Source organism: Saccostrea cucullata, unplaced genomic scaffold (genome assembly GCF_032062105.1).
Source record: "Saccostrea cucullata isolate Sc308-1 unplaced genomic scaffold, CSIRO_AGI_Scuc_v1 ctg869, whole genome shotgun sequence".
Classification (NCBI taxonomy): Eukaryota; Metazoa; Mollusca; class Bivalvia; order Ostreida; family Ostreidae; genus Saccostrea; species Saccostrea cuccullata.
The window spans coordinates 303,071-315,679 of record NW_026928190.1 but is presented as its reverse complement, the minus strand read 5'-3'; the positions used below and the strand labels follow the sequence as shown (position 1 = coordinate 315,679).

General features: G+C 33.9%; 1 protein-coding gene across 1 annotated transcript; it reads right to left on the bottom strand.

Moving 5' to 3' along the window:
• Positions 1–317: 317 nt before the first annotated feature.
• LOC134276707 (RYamide receptor-like) lies at positions 318–11,526 on the bottom strand. The gene is made up of 4 exons (XM_062758967.1): positions 11,472–11,526; positions 9,690–9,788; positions 7,330–8,127; positions 318–824 (listed from the first exon to the last, which is right to left on the bottom strand). The coding sequence occupies exons 3-4, from the start codon at positions 8,092–8,094 to the stop codon at positions 390–392; spliced, it is 1,200 nt and encodes a 399-aa protein (XP_062614951.1). The 5' UTR covers positions 8,095–8,127; positions 9,690–9,788; positions 11,472–11,526; the 3' UTR covers positions 318–389.
• Between the last annotated feature and the right edge of the window lie 1,083 nt (positions 11,527–12,609).

Here is a 12,609-nt window from a genome sequence, read left to right as displayed (position 1 = left end):
GTTTAAAAACCCAAAGCTGTTCTTAAAAGAATTTTGGAATAGGAGACACACAGTCCCGTACAAACAATTAGACGCATCCTTCTGTTAAGTCATAATCATAATAATTAAAGATTTGCTTTTGTATACCTTCCATGCAGTTTTATTGCCTTTTACAAAAAAAGGTTGCCCATGGACCACAACGTTAACCTGTGTAACTTTGTCTCCTGAACTCTCTTAACATTTATATATCTTTATATTTTGCCTCTTCCATTTTAACCCATTTAGGCTTTGTGCAAAAGGCAACATTTTACTTTTTAACTTAGTACTGAAAGTGAACAAGAAAAACATACATTTATTATGACAAATACGATATACGATATAGTTTATTCAACAATGCGGATATTTGTTAACTAAATACTAGATGGCACCGGGTTGTAAACATGTCCGTTGCTCTTGATTTTTTCTCGAGGAGAGGAACATTCGTTTGAGGAAGTAACGGAAGTTTGTTTATAATATCTCTGTATGCTGCCCCCTACCGACGTATTTACAGTGTCATGGCGGCGGAAAATAGACATTTCAACTTCGTCCGCCACTCTGACGTAACCACAAGTCAAATGACTAAGTACTCTTCGGAATCCATTCCTGAACTTTGCATTCATCCAGCAGTAGATAAAGGGATTGTACATGCAGTTACTCATCGCGAGCCAATGGCATGCCATCCAAATATAGTTCATACCCTTCGTGTCGTAGATGCTGGGGTTGACGTCGCCAGCGATGTTGATGACGTTTAATGGAAGCCAGCAAGTAGCATAGATTGCCACAACAACTATCATCATCCGGATTATCTGAAAATACATCGAACATATTCAAAACCTAATTATAATGCACTGTGTTAGGCTTTTATACCATAACTTAGAGTAATATTTCCCTATCGCTGCAAGAAATTGACGAAAGAAAAAGCAGATCAAAATCTGTCCGTGTTTTTTCTTGAGCACTAGAAGACACGAACGGATAAACATGAAAATCGTTCATCGGTAAACTTTCTTACTTTTTATCAGTTATACCACAAAAATGTCATACGACAAACTTAATCATATTTTATTGCTATCCCTTTAATCTATGGCATCATTATTGGTCTGCCGTTGTCGTTGTTATAACCATCTGTAGCGTCTCCTAACCGTTTTATCATCATGTTACATCTACCCTCCCGCTCAAGGGCGGACTAGATTACGGATTTTTATGTTATCATAATGAATGTCCGTAAGTTGCATGTCTTAAAAGAAAATCATTTAGCCATCATTTTCTATGGATAACTAATGAGTAAGTGAATGTAAAGACTATATTGCCAATAGATACACGAATTTTAGTGTTGTTTTATGGTCGGGGAAGGTGGAAAAGACCACATATATTTCAATGAAATTCCTCTGCCGGCAATAACTGTTAAAGGATTGACATATTTTGACAGTTCGTTTTATCATATGATTGAAGTAAGCATAAAGGTTACAAAGTCTTTATGAAGTCTTTTGCGCATTGGCATCTACGTTACATCACAGTATTCAACTAAAGCATATTCAAAATAGTAATTTAATACTTGTGTACAGCGAAGTTCTTTTTTTTTTAACAAAAGGCCGGGTAAAAGGTTAAAGTTTGATATCTTTTAGCAAAATCGGGTCAAACTCCTAGATCAAGGTAAAGACGTCAAATTTGGTGATATCCCCAAAAAGGTCTTGCCACAAGGAATATAAATATGAAAGCCAAAGCTGCAACAAATAAAAAAAAATTGGTTAAGGTTAAAGTTTTTTGCGGACAAAGAGACAGAAAGACAGGGCAAAAACTATATACCCTTGAATCTACGATTTTGGGGGCATAAAAAGTGTTCGCTAGTTCTCCTATATATTACTTCATCCTGATAGTTTAAAGTGAAAGTAGCTTAGTTACCAATTTAACGATGACAGAACATAGTGAAATTTACGGTTTCATTTTGTTTTTGTTTTTTTGTTTTTTGGAGTTGGAGTTGGTGGGTATGATAATTTTCTTAAATCTTGAGTTTCTACGTCACTTAGCCTAAAAAAAAACTTTCACATGCATTTTGCTCTCTTATTATCATTCCTTATTGTGGGGAAAAGTCAAAGTTGTTAAATTAATGTTCTGTGATGAGGCATTTTTATGCATCTGAATAAGACGGTCGAACTTGAAACGTACAAGAAAAATTTAATACGCAACCTTATGACTAATCCAAAGTTTGAAGAAAAATATCGTTATTATTAGTTCCCGTTTTTTACGAAGAAAGTCAGAATTATACATAAAATAAAATAGACTGAAAATTGTTTTATTTTTCTTAATGAATGTTTAATTTATAATAAATCATTTTCCAATCAATTTAATTTGTATTTTTTAAGATGGACATTAAGTTTTACGATGCAAGTTTACGACTATACGTAAAAAGAATATTATTTCACTTTCTCGCTGAATTGTGATAGCACGTTCCAGTTTTTGCGAAATCCTTGTATGCTTTCAAAGAAATACATTTTTTGAATATTTTGGAGAGAAGTGTATGAAGAAAAAAAAATACCGCATTAAATTTAGTATGAATCTCACACTCAAAATTTCATAAATCAGCATTCAGTAAAAAAAAAAATAAGAAAAAGAGTGTGTATCTGTTACATCATAAATTAATTTCATGTGATCATGTGAAAAACGTGTGCATTTTATGTGTTTTCTTGTAGGTTTGTACAATTTGTACCAAAACAGTTTTCCAAACACGTCAAGACCCTTCGCGTTTAATGCATTCAAGGATACACATCATTCATAGATCTGTATTTCACTTTTAAATCATTTCCATATCTAAAAGATTTTGTAGACAATTTTTTCGCCAAGAGGTAAACTATATCATAAATATTTCACAAATATTTCTTTAATTCATCCCCAATGTTTATAATATAAGCATCCTTCAAGAGAGCAAAATGTGATTGGTCCGTCATCGACGCTTATGTTTTTGCATCGTAATATCTCCCGACACGACAATAATTCATTTATTACATCAGGTATCCTATAATTAAAAAAGAAATCAAATTTACTTTGTTCGTAATTGTACATCATTACTCTCAAAGGTGAGTATCACATAATTAAAAAAAATCAATTGAACATTGTCTATAATGCAGTGTGTAAAGTGCGCTGAATACAAGGCAGGTTTTTTTTTCCGCAGTTCGATATCAATATATTTTCCGTCCAAAAATCGTTTAACCTGTATCGATAATCTTACGATGTAGCATAATTAAGTCAACCCAAAACTGTCTCTCTCTCTCTCTCGCCTTTATTAGAAAACATTCTCATTTTTTCTTGGTAAGAGGAACTTGGTTGATTTTGTGCCAGAAATTGGCAGTTTTACGAGCCTTTTGTAATAAACACTATATTTATTGCGCGATTTTCTGATAATGAAGCTTTTGAAATGAAATATTTGACAGAAACTTATTTATTGTTTTCCCGTCGAGGTAAAAATGACTCTAGTTATATTTGTTTCGTTAAACAATGATACAGAATACATATGTATGAAGAAAAAATAAAACGCAACAAATGAATGTCTTGGACCTGTGGTTCTGAAGGATAGCAAAAATAATCTACAAAGCAATACTTATTGTCTGTCAAAACATTTCATTCTCAAACAAAAATATTACAAAATAAATAAAGTGGACCCATGACTGGCGTGCTTACCAGTCAAGTGTAAAAGGGGGCAAAGTATTGAATTGTAAAATTAATTAAAGCCTTTGAACATGTATTGGTCTAGTGAACTATTCAATCGATTCACAATATGCCGGAATTTTGAATTAAATTGTTAAAAGTAAAGAAACAAGGACATGTAAGTGTTGTATATTTGAATCTTTTAGCTACAAAGAAAAATACTAGTGAAACAATCCACTGTAAACTTAAGAGAAATAGAATGCTGTGCAGGTCTCATTATCTTTTTTTCTCTCTTTCTAAGGACGAAATTCTTCAAAATCATGTCAGTTTTGGATATTTCAATATCCCAAAAGACCCAAATTGATTTTGATTAATTGATTAAATATTGTTTAACGCCAAGTCGGCAATCTTTCAGCCATGTTTTGGCGGTAAATTGATTTTGAACTACCACATATATATTGGATTCCGAAACTTCATAAGAGTCCTTACAAACAAAGTTACATAGCGGGTTCCAGTAAATGATCAACCGAGCCTCTTTCTTTACTAATCTCCAAGATATTAACAGTAGTCAAGGAGAAACCTCAGGAGTACTGTGCAATAATATATTCAAGAAGTGGTGTAAATCAGATGTGGACTATTAAAAATTCCAAGGAAGTTTTGGACAATTTGAAATCACAAGATTTTACCTAAATCAACAGCTTAAAAACTTAAGACTTTTCAACTTTATATACAACCTTTCCCCACGATAAGTATTATTTAAAGTTTCCTACTGGCAGGGCGGGGCGTGAGGCGAGAGCGATAGCTCGAGCCGGGCCCCGCCCTGTATCTCCGATACAGTTGGAAACGAGTGTTCTAAATGACTTGTGACATGACCCTTCTAATGACCTCACTAATTTACATGCGTATTTGGGTACATATCTCTCAACCAATCAGATGATTTTGCAGAAAGTTGATTTAGTATCCCATTTTAAGCATTCGCAACTGAAATGCCGATTGAGGCGGACGTGCAGGTATTTATCATTTTAAAATAATTATTTAGGGGATGCATTATATAATTTGTTTTCCAAAAAATTAAGTTAGATTTGATTGCGTAGGTTTTTAAATTTTTTCTATTCAGCTGTTGCCGACATTTTTTTAATTTAAGTTAAATTTAGATTGAATGCATAACATTTTAATATATAAGAATCATGTGGAAATGTTTTTGAAACAAAAATACTTCGGAGAAAAGGTATACTGAGAGAAATGTCCGACAATGTCCTCCGCCTTTCGTAATATAAAAAAAATTGAAAAAAACAGATGAAATGAAAGCGGGGGGGGGGGGGGGGGGGGGGGGGGTAATTTACCTTCATATTTTTAATAAAATGTAGAGTAACCAAAGGGGATCCCAGCACTCACTGGTGCCCCCCCACTCAACCCTCCTGTGAGTTTTTTTCTTTTTCGCTTTCGTAAATGATTTTTGCTAAACTTGTATACATACGCTTTTTACTAGTAATTTATCAACAAGAAACGATAGCACCACATAGTGTCTTGGTTGGTTATAAATCTACCCCACCCCCCCGATATATACGAGTTTCCACTTATTTTTTTTCGGGGGGGGGGGGTTCAAAGTAATCTTTTGTGAACTGTCCCACTCCCTCCTTTCTAAAATTTTAAATTTTTGAATCCGACACTAATAACTTGACGTTGTGAAATTTTATTCTTAATTCACCTCAACTTTTGAGTAAATACTAACAGTGCTTTCATGGGAATTGAACGATTCTTGTGTCTATATACTGATCCAGCTTTCCGACATCGCTAAAAATAAACCGTACTGTATCGTTGATATTTTGCAGATACAGTACAGTTTCTGCTCATTTGCATAAGAAACGCCCACAAAAAGTGTTCTGTATCGCAGTTACAGTATGCTTGACTTCAAAGGAAAACTTGCCGGGTCGTGTCACAAATTAAAGTCCAGGCTTTTCGATATCATTGACGAACTGTTCTTTTTTTCAATAAAAATGGAACTTCTAAATTCACTTACCTTGTCATTGGTCATTTGCAAAATTATTTTATTAAAAACATTCTGATTGTACACACAAGTACTCTGAAGTCGACATCAAAAAGAAGCTTGATTTTCTGATTGACAATATCTATGTTGTAACTGGAGACCAGGTCTTCCAACAATCTATTAGAATTCCAATGGGTATCAATTGCACCCCGTTGTTAGCAGACCTTTTTGTATTCATATGAAGCAGAATTTGTGCAAAATCCTATGCGTGAAAAGAAAACACTTGCTATGGCCTTCAACTCGGCATTTAGATATATCGACGACGTATTGTAATTAACAATTGTAATTTCCATTCTTATGTCGATACGCTATAAGATAAAAGACATCACAGAGTCTGACACATCTGTTTCATATTTGGATATTTTACTTGTAAAAGACGTTAATGGCAGTCTTACCACCAAGCTCTGTGGTAGATGTAATGACTTTTACTTTTCAACCGTCAACTTTCCTCGCTTATGCAGCAATATACGAGTACCTTCATTACCTGCATATGGAGTTTATGTATCTCAGTTGATTCGATACGCAAGAACATGCTCTACGTATGAAGAATTTCTAAAACGAGGTAAATTATTGACAAACATCATGATGTAACAAGAATATCAGCAGTATCGTTTAAAGTAATCATATAATTATGTTCTATGGTCGATACAATGACCTTGTGAACAAATACAATTTCAGATGCTGACTGAGGTTTTTCATACTAATTGTTAATCCATTATTTATACATTGAATTGACAACAGATTTTCTCTATATTTTCCGATCATGGCGAGGAGCACACGGCGGATGTGACCGGTCAACAAGGGATGCTCATTCCTCCATGGCACCTGATCCCACCTCTGATGTTTCGGAGGTCCGTGTTTGCTCTGCTCCTATTTTGTATTGTTTTATGGACTTTTGATCTTGAATACTGTTCGTTATCTCCATATGTTTCTCTTTATTATTATTAATTGTATTCTGTCATTTAAACTTGTTATAGGTATTAAAAATTCAACTGCAGAAAATTCCTGTTTCCAGGATTCGGAAAATTAGCTGCATTTTTCAAAGAATAGTTTCAAATAAAGCAGTTACTAATTTCTTCTTTGTAAATCTTGTCTCGAAGTCTGTCGCAGCAGTCACAATGGCCAGATTAAAACAGCACATCAAATTTAATCAATGATTATTGCATCTTTTTTAGAGTGAATATTTGACCCTGTTCCCAGACTTCAAGGGAATATCGATGATCAAAACTGTGAAAGGGAAAATTGATGGACTGGTAATACAGGATGACCATTTGATTAATAGTGGGTCATAAATTTTGCAAATGGCCTTTCTGTTCTTTACTGAACCTAAAATAATAATTTGATTAATTCACGTTCAGGACAAAAAGGATTTAATCCAAAGCTTTGCTTTTATTATCGTCTTTTTTCATTATAGCAATTAAGATATCAATCAATATATATGTTATAAAAGTTTCTGCTCTGTAACGATTCTCACAGCTCTAAACAAAAACGTGTTAGTTCCATATATTTTGTCTGCGGGGTTTGTATCTTGATATGTACTTAGTTGTAATAAATACTTAGGAATTGCAGACAATAATTGTTTGATCTGAAAAGTCTTAGGACAACTACACATCCCTGCTCCTTACCTTTTTCTTTGATTCCGACATCCTCTGATCACGTGACGACATTGCCTCACCAGGGGTCTTTTTAACCCACATTGCGATGATGATTCTACCATATGCACAAATAAAGATAATGAGAGGAATGAAATACTGAAGTAACAATATGGCTACTCCATAAATGTACTCCAAGGTTTGGTCTTGCCAGAGAATTTCCTCACAAAACTCTGGTGCTGTTGATACGTTAAGGTATGTATGCGTCCGAGCTGTCAAGGCAGTCGGCATATTAATCACAAAAGAAAACAACCAAATCACTGATATCACAATAAATGCCTGCATTTTGGTCATCTTAGCTCGGAAGGGGTATATGATGGCGACGTATCGGTCGATGCTAATTGCGACGAGTGTTAGGGAGCTCAGAAACACGGTGACAGATTGTAGGAATGTTACGACGGGACACATCGTCTCCCCGAAGGGCCATTCATTGAGGACAAGGTTGGCGATAAAGGTGAAGGGGATGCAGAAGACCGCCATTAAAATGTCACTGAGAGCGAGGCTGACGATGAAGAAGTTCATGACTGTCCTCATCCGCCGGGCTCGAAATACTATGTAACAAACTGTCCCATTACCGCCCACTGAGAGAAGAATGGTGATGGAATATGCCGTGATGATGATGGCCTGGACATAGCCTGGAACTTTAAGGGGTTCGTACACAAATTCCCCTTCGGTGTCTTTTGTTTTATTTCCAACGATAGTACTGTTTGGTAACGAGGAATTTTCGTATTCCATCATTTAGGTAGATGTGGGATCTTCAGTGTTCATGATCTGAAACAAAATTGGCAATTTAAGATTTAACATTGTTTTCGTTTTAGCTTTTTGGAATATGAACACAACTGGCATCAGATCTGATATCACAGTGTAGAGAATATGTCATCCAGTGTTAACATTCTTATTTAAAATGATGTTAGCAATAGGTAGAAGTCACATGCATGACGTCATATGTGACGTTATAATAATTTTCCTGTCACAAAAATGTCCCTCGACCATTAGGTAAGGGAGTAATAAGAAAAACATATGACGTCACATGATGTGATAGCAACAACAAAAGTGAGCCAATGAACTTGTTTTGTTTCCACATTTCAGATTTCACCTGTTTACAAGTCATTCTTTTAAGATGCAGTATAAGAACACTGAAGTCCATGTCATCAGGATTGCTATTAACTGATATCTTGGCGTATCAGATCTCAAATATTTCAGATTTATGATTAATTGGGAAAATAACTTAATGCCCGATTTACGGAGGATGTCATATAAAAACTAATTACAATGTGGAAGACTACACTTGCCTGAAAGCATTGTACCTATGACCCATTAGGTTTAGTTCAAAAAGTCGCCTTGATGATCAAGAGGTAACTGATTAAGGGGTCGATAGTCGGAAAAAATATAAACTAAATTCTGAATTGGCCGGACAACTACATCTTTTTGTAAAAGGTTAAGCAGTAAAATTAAAAGATTTATTAACTGATATATTTCATAAAAATTCTTACAGCTAAATGAGAAAACCCCATAAATTACTTGAATAAGACAATATTGCTTTGACAGAGCTTAAAGGGAAGAAAGATTTGGTATAGTCGAATTGGAAACCTTTACAACCTTTAATATGGAAAAAAAATTGAATAGATTTGCTTCTAATCCATACGGATGGAGAATGCATTGTTATAACTGTTGTTCATGGGCGCACTCTTACAGACCTTTTTCCGGTACATCTGAGTTCCATTTAGGAAAACGTTTTAGTTCCTATGTTCGAGCGTGTTCCTATTCCGATAATAAAACATAATCATTAAGAAATAATGGGTGTACAAAAAACTTAATTGCATATAATACCACTGCAATGTGCACTGCTTTAAAAAGATTAACTTTAAGCGGATACATTTCTTTATGTTAACGTTCAGGCAAGAAGGTGTTTACGTCAATGAACACTTCCGGTTTAGTTTTATGTTTCCGAAAGTCATTTGGACATTAGCCTTAAATTAAACATCCGAAGTCGCCTGTCACATAATGGAACAAAATATTTCCTAAAGTGATCGTCCTAATTTTCAATTATGTTAACACAGCTCATTAAAAGAACATTTCAATACCCGGTCTGAAAAATACATTGACTTAGCTATTGACTTTGGGAATTAGAAATCGTAAAATTCTCCAGAACAAAATAATTACTTTGAATTCTCCAAAAAGAACAGTACGTCAATCGGGACATTTTTTTTTCTACTGATAACTATAATTTAAAATAAAAAAAACTTGAATCTATAAAAAAAATAAATTCAAATTTAAGGATTTGATTAAATAAAACAGATACATGTAATGCATAAATATATGATATAGTATACCTGTAGTTGTGTGCAGGTATCCAGAGGAGTTTTGAGGGTCTCTTGTCCAGTTTTTGTTGATGTTCGCTCCATAGATGACGTAGTTCATCAAATTCTTCACTGTAACCAATAAATGGCAAACATTTAATGTAAATAATGATTTCCCCCCAGGGTAACTCTTTTTGGTCCGTCCTTTAATTTAAATAGGGTGCATCATTTTCTTTCTCGGAGGGTGTTATGGTAAGGCGGTCAATGTTGACCAGTTTTAGATTAAAATCTTCCTTGGTCGCAGAATGGGGGTAAATTACACGAAGAAGTTAACACGGACGTATTTAAAAAAAATATACATATATTTCAAAACCTTAAAGAAAATCAGCTCGACAATTCTTGAAGTAGAACTTTGTTGATAGAATAGATTTATGTTAATGGTCTTCACTAAGAAACTTATCCTGAATGAACAACAAATGTTAATTTTACAATATAATACTAGTAAATGTTGACGGATTTCTTGATTTCGATATTCAAACAATCTTGTTGTCATCCGTCTGTAAAGAAATAAGCTTATCATTTTTTGTGTCTATATAAGATTAAAGTGATTTTCTGGTCCATCTGCATGAAAATCTTACAATTACATGCATTTATCTTGAAACAGACTTCATAAGCCAAAATCTAGCAATATTTTGACGGATTTCTATTTTTTCCTCGTTGAGGTGCATCATTGAAGTGTCCTTGAACATACAGTATTAACTCGGACGACATCTTCCATGTCACTGCATACGAGAAAGAGAAGGACCAATTTGTACAAAAAAATTAATCCTAACAAGTAGTCAGGTTGCCGTGCTCATTGCAGACTTAAATCTTATTGTAAGTTTAATCATAAATTGTAGGTTTTCGTTCGAGGATAAGACCGTTCAACTGAAAAAGTATTTTTGAGTATTAATGGACCTGTCTGCTTCCAAATAGCCCCAATAGGAAAAAATTTGATTTTGACTTGCTGTACCCGCTGATATCTTGACTGATATGACGTTTTAGTATTGTATTGTTTAGAGATTACATGCTAGCATGCCAAATGTTAAATCTAAAGCTTAAACCTTTGAACTTATCTAAGATAATCGAAGATATATGTTTAAATTTAGAGTTAATACTAGTATCTTGTTTAATGTAACACATTAATAGTGTCTAGTTTTATGCACTTTTTAGATAAGTCTTCTTAGGTTTTCACATAATTGTGTTTTTTTTTTGTTTAACCTATGAAAGTAACTTTTGTCACTCTTGAAAGAAGAAACAAAATGCCATGAATAAAAATTTTCAAATCTTTCGACGTTTATGCCAAGATTCTGTGCCATTTCAGACTTAATGTTTCATAGAATTCGTGTACAGTTAAATCATTCCGCGGACGATTACTATAAAGTACGTGAAAATGAGAACTGCGTATCTTCAAACCTAAATCGCACGTGAAGAGTATGCGACCTGAAAGATACAAACTTATTTTAGGGGTTGTCTTAACCCAGTTATCAAATATCCGGCACGAATCTGAAACAGACCATACTGCCCCGCTAACGAGGTTCGGGTGAAACGGAATCCACGCTTAATCTTAGAGAAATATTTTTTCTTAGAACTAGTTTGTCTATCCCTTCGATTAGATACTCATCAAAAGATAAACACTTAACTCGGGTTCAGGTGTGCAAAATCAACATGTAGCTTCTAAAATACATCGGGATCGGTGTAAAAAATAAATCATTAATTGACATATGTATGTATGAAATTAATATTATATATGTTAATCCTTTGTTCATTTGTTACCTTATCATTGTTGATTTATTTCTAGTTTGTACTTTTATGCCTCATGTGAGGCTCTAGCTAAAGTGAAATAAAATGTTCAAAATGAGTTCTTCACTATTTTTTTATTTACTTATATATTATACGAGTATATTTTTAAAATAAAATTTCATAAACATAGTTAGCTTTTATGGAATCATTTATATGAAATTAGTTAATATAACAATTGACACTAACTTAACTTATCCTTGATCCACACCTGATCGAGTTCTATGGGATCAGTATTAAGGACCAATCTATGCCGACTTTTTAAGACTCAGCTATACTAAATTTGAGGTATCCGGTTTTGGAGAGAAGTCTATAAAATATGTATTTTAAGTAAAGATTTCGTCAAGTATTGCTTTGAAATAGCAATCTAGGATAGGAATTGTTAATAGATATATTGCTTATCAATCATAGGGTGAAAGAAAGGCAGATCATGGAAGTGATAACTCTAAGACAACACTGTCTACAAATTAAACAATTCGCACACGATTAGATACCGTGGCTTAGGATTCCTTTACCTTCAGCTCTGTTAGGATCAGGAAGCTTCAATATTGATAAGACCTCTAATAGACAACATCCCATTCCGATCTTATTGGTGTCGAAAGTGAACAAAAAGAAATCAATGGATAAAAGTAAATAAGTCTCCCATACTCAGGACAAATGAGTAAATAATGAATTGACTGTAAAAGGGCGACGTTGTCTGTGGCGGTTTGATTGCAGACTTTTATGACAATACCCCCTCTCTGTAAGCCGCTCAGAGCTTCTCCGTGGAAAACTTAAGCTTCAATTTATAGGGTTAGAATTGAGCCTTCCTCTAAGTAGAGAGTCTTCAGTATATGATCCAGAACACTTTTAGGGGGAAAATGTTACATTTAGCTCTTTTATTGGAAATTATTTCTAATAAAAGTGTAAAATGAAACACGTTTTATTTCTAAAGAGTGCTTTTATTTTTCTGTTCATGTATTTCCTGAGGTTAAAAACAAACAATCAATGTATGCACAAAGAAAGCAAAGGAGATTTTAAATACGTGTAAAAATAAAAGAATTAACAAATGTTTGATTATGAATTAATCTTTTATATGTAAGGCAATATTGTTGAAAAGACTTTCATAAGTAAT

Bases quoted from the DNA above. Each gene is read 5' to 3' on its own strand.
- LOC134276707 (XM_062758967.1), bottom strand. From the start codon at position 8,094: ATGATGGAATACGAAAATTCCTCGTTACCAAACAGTACTATCGTTGGA. The intron at 825-7,329 runs GTAAGGAGCAGG...ATGTATTTTCAG, and splicing joins TGTCGGAATCAAAGAAAAAG to ATAATCCGGATGATGATAGT.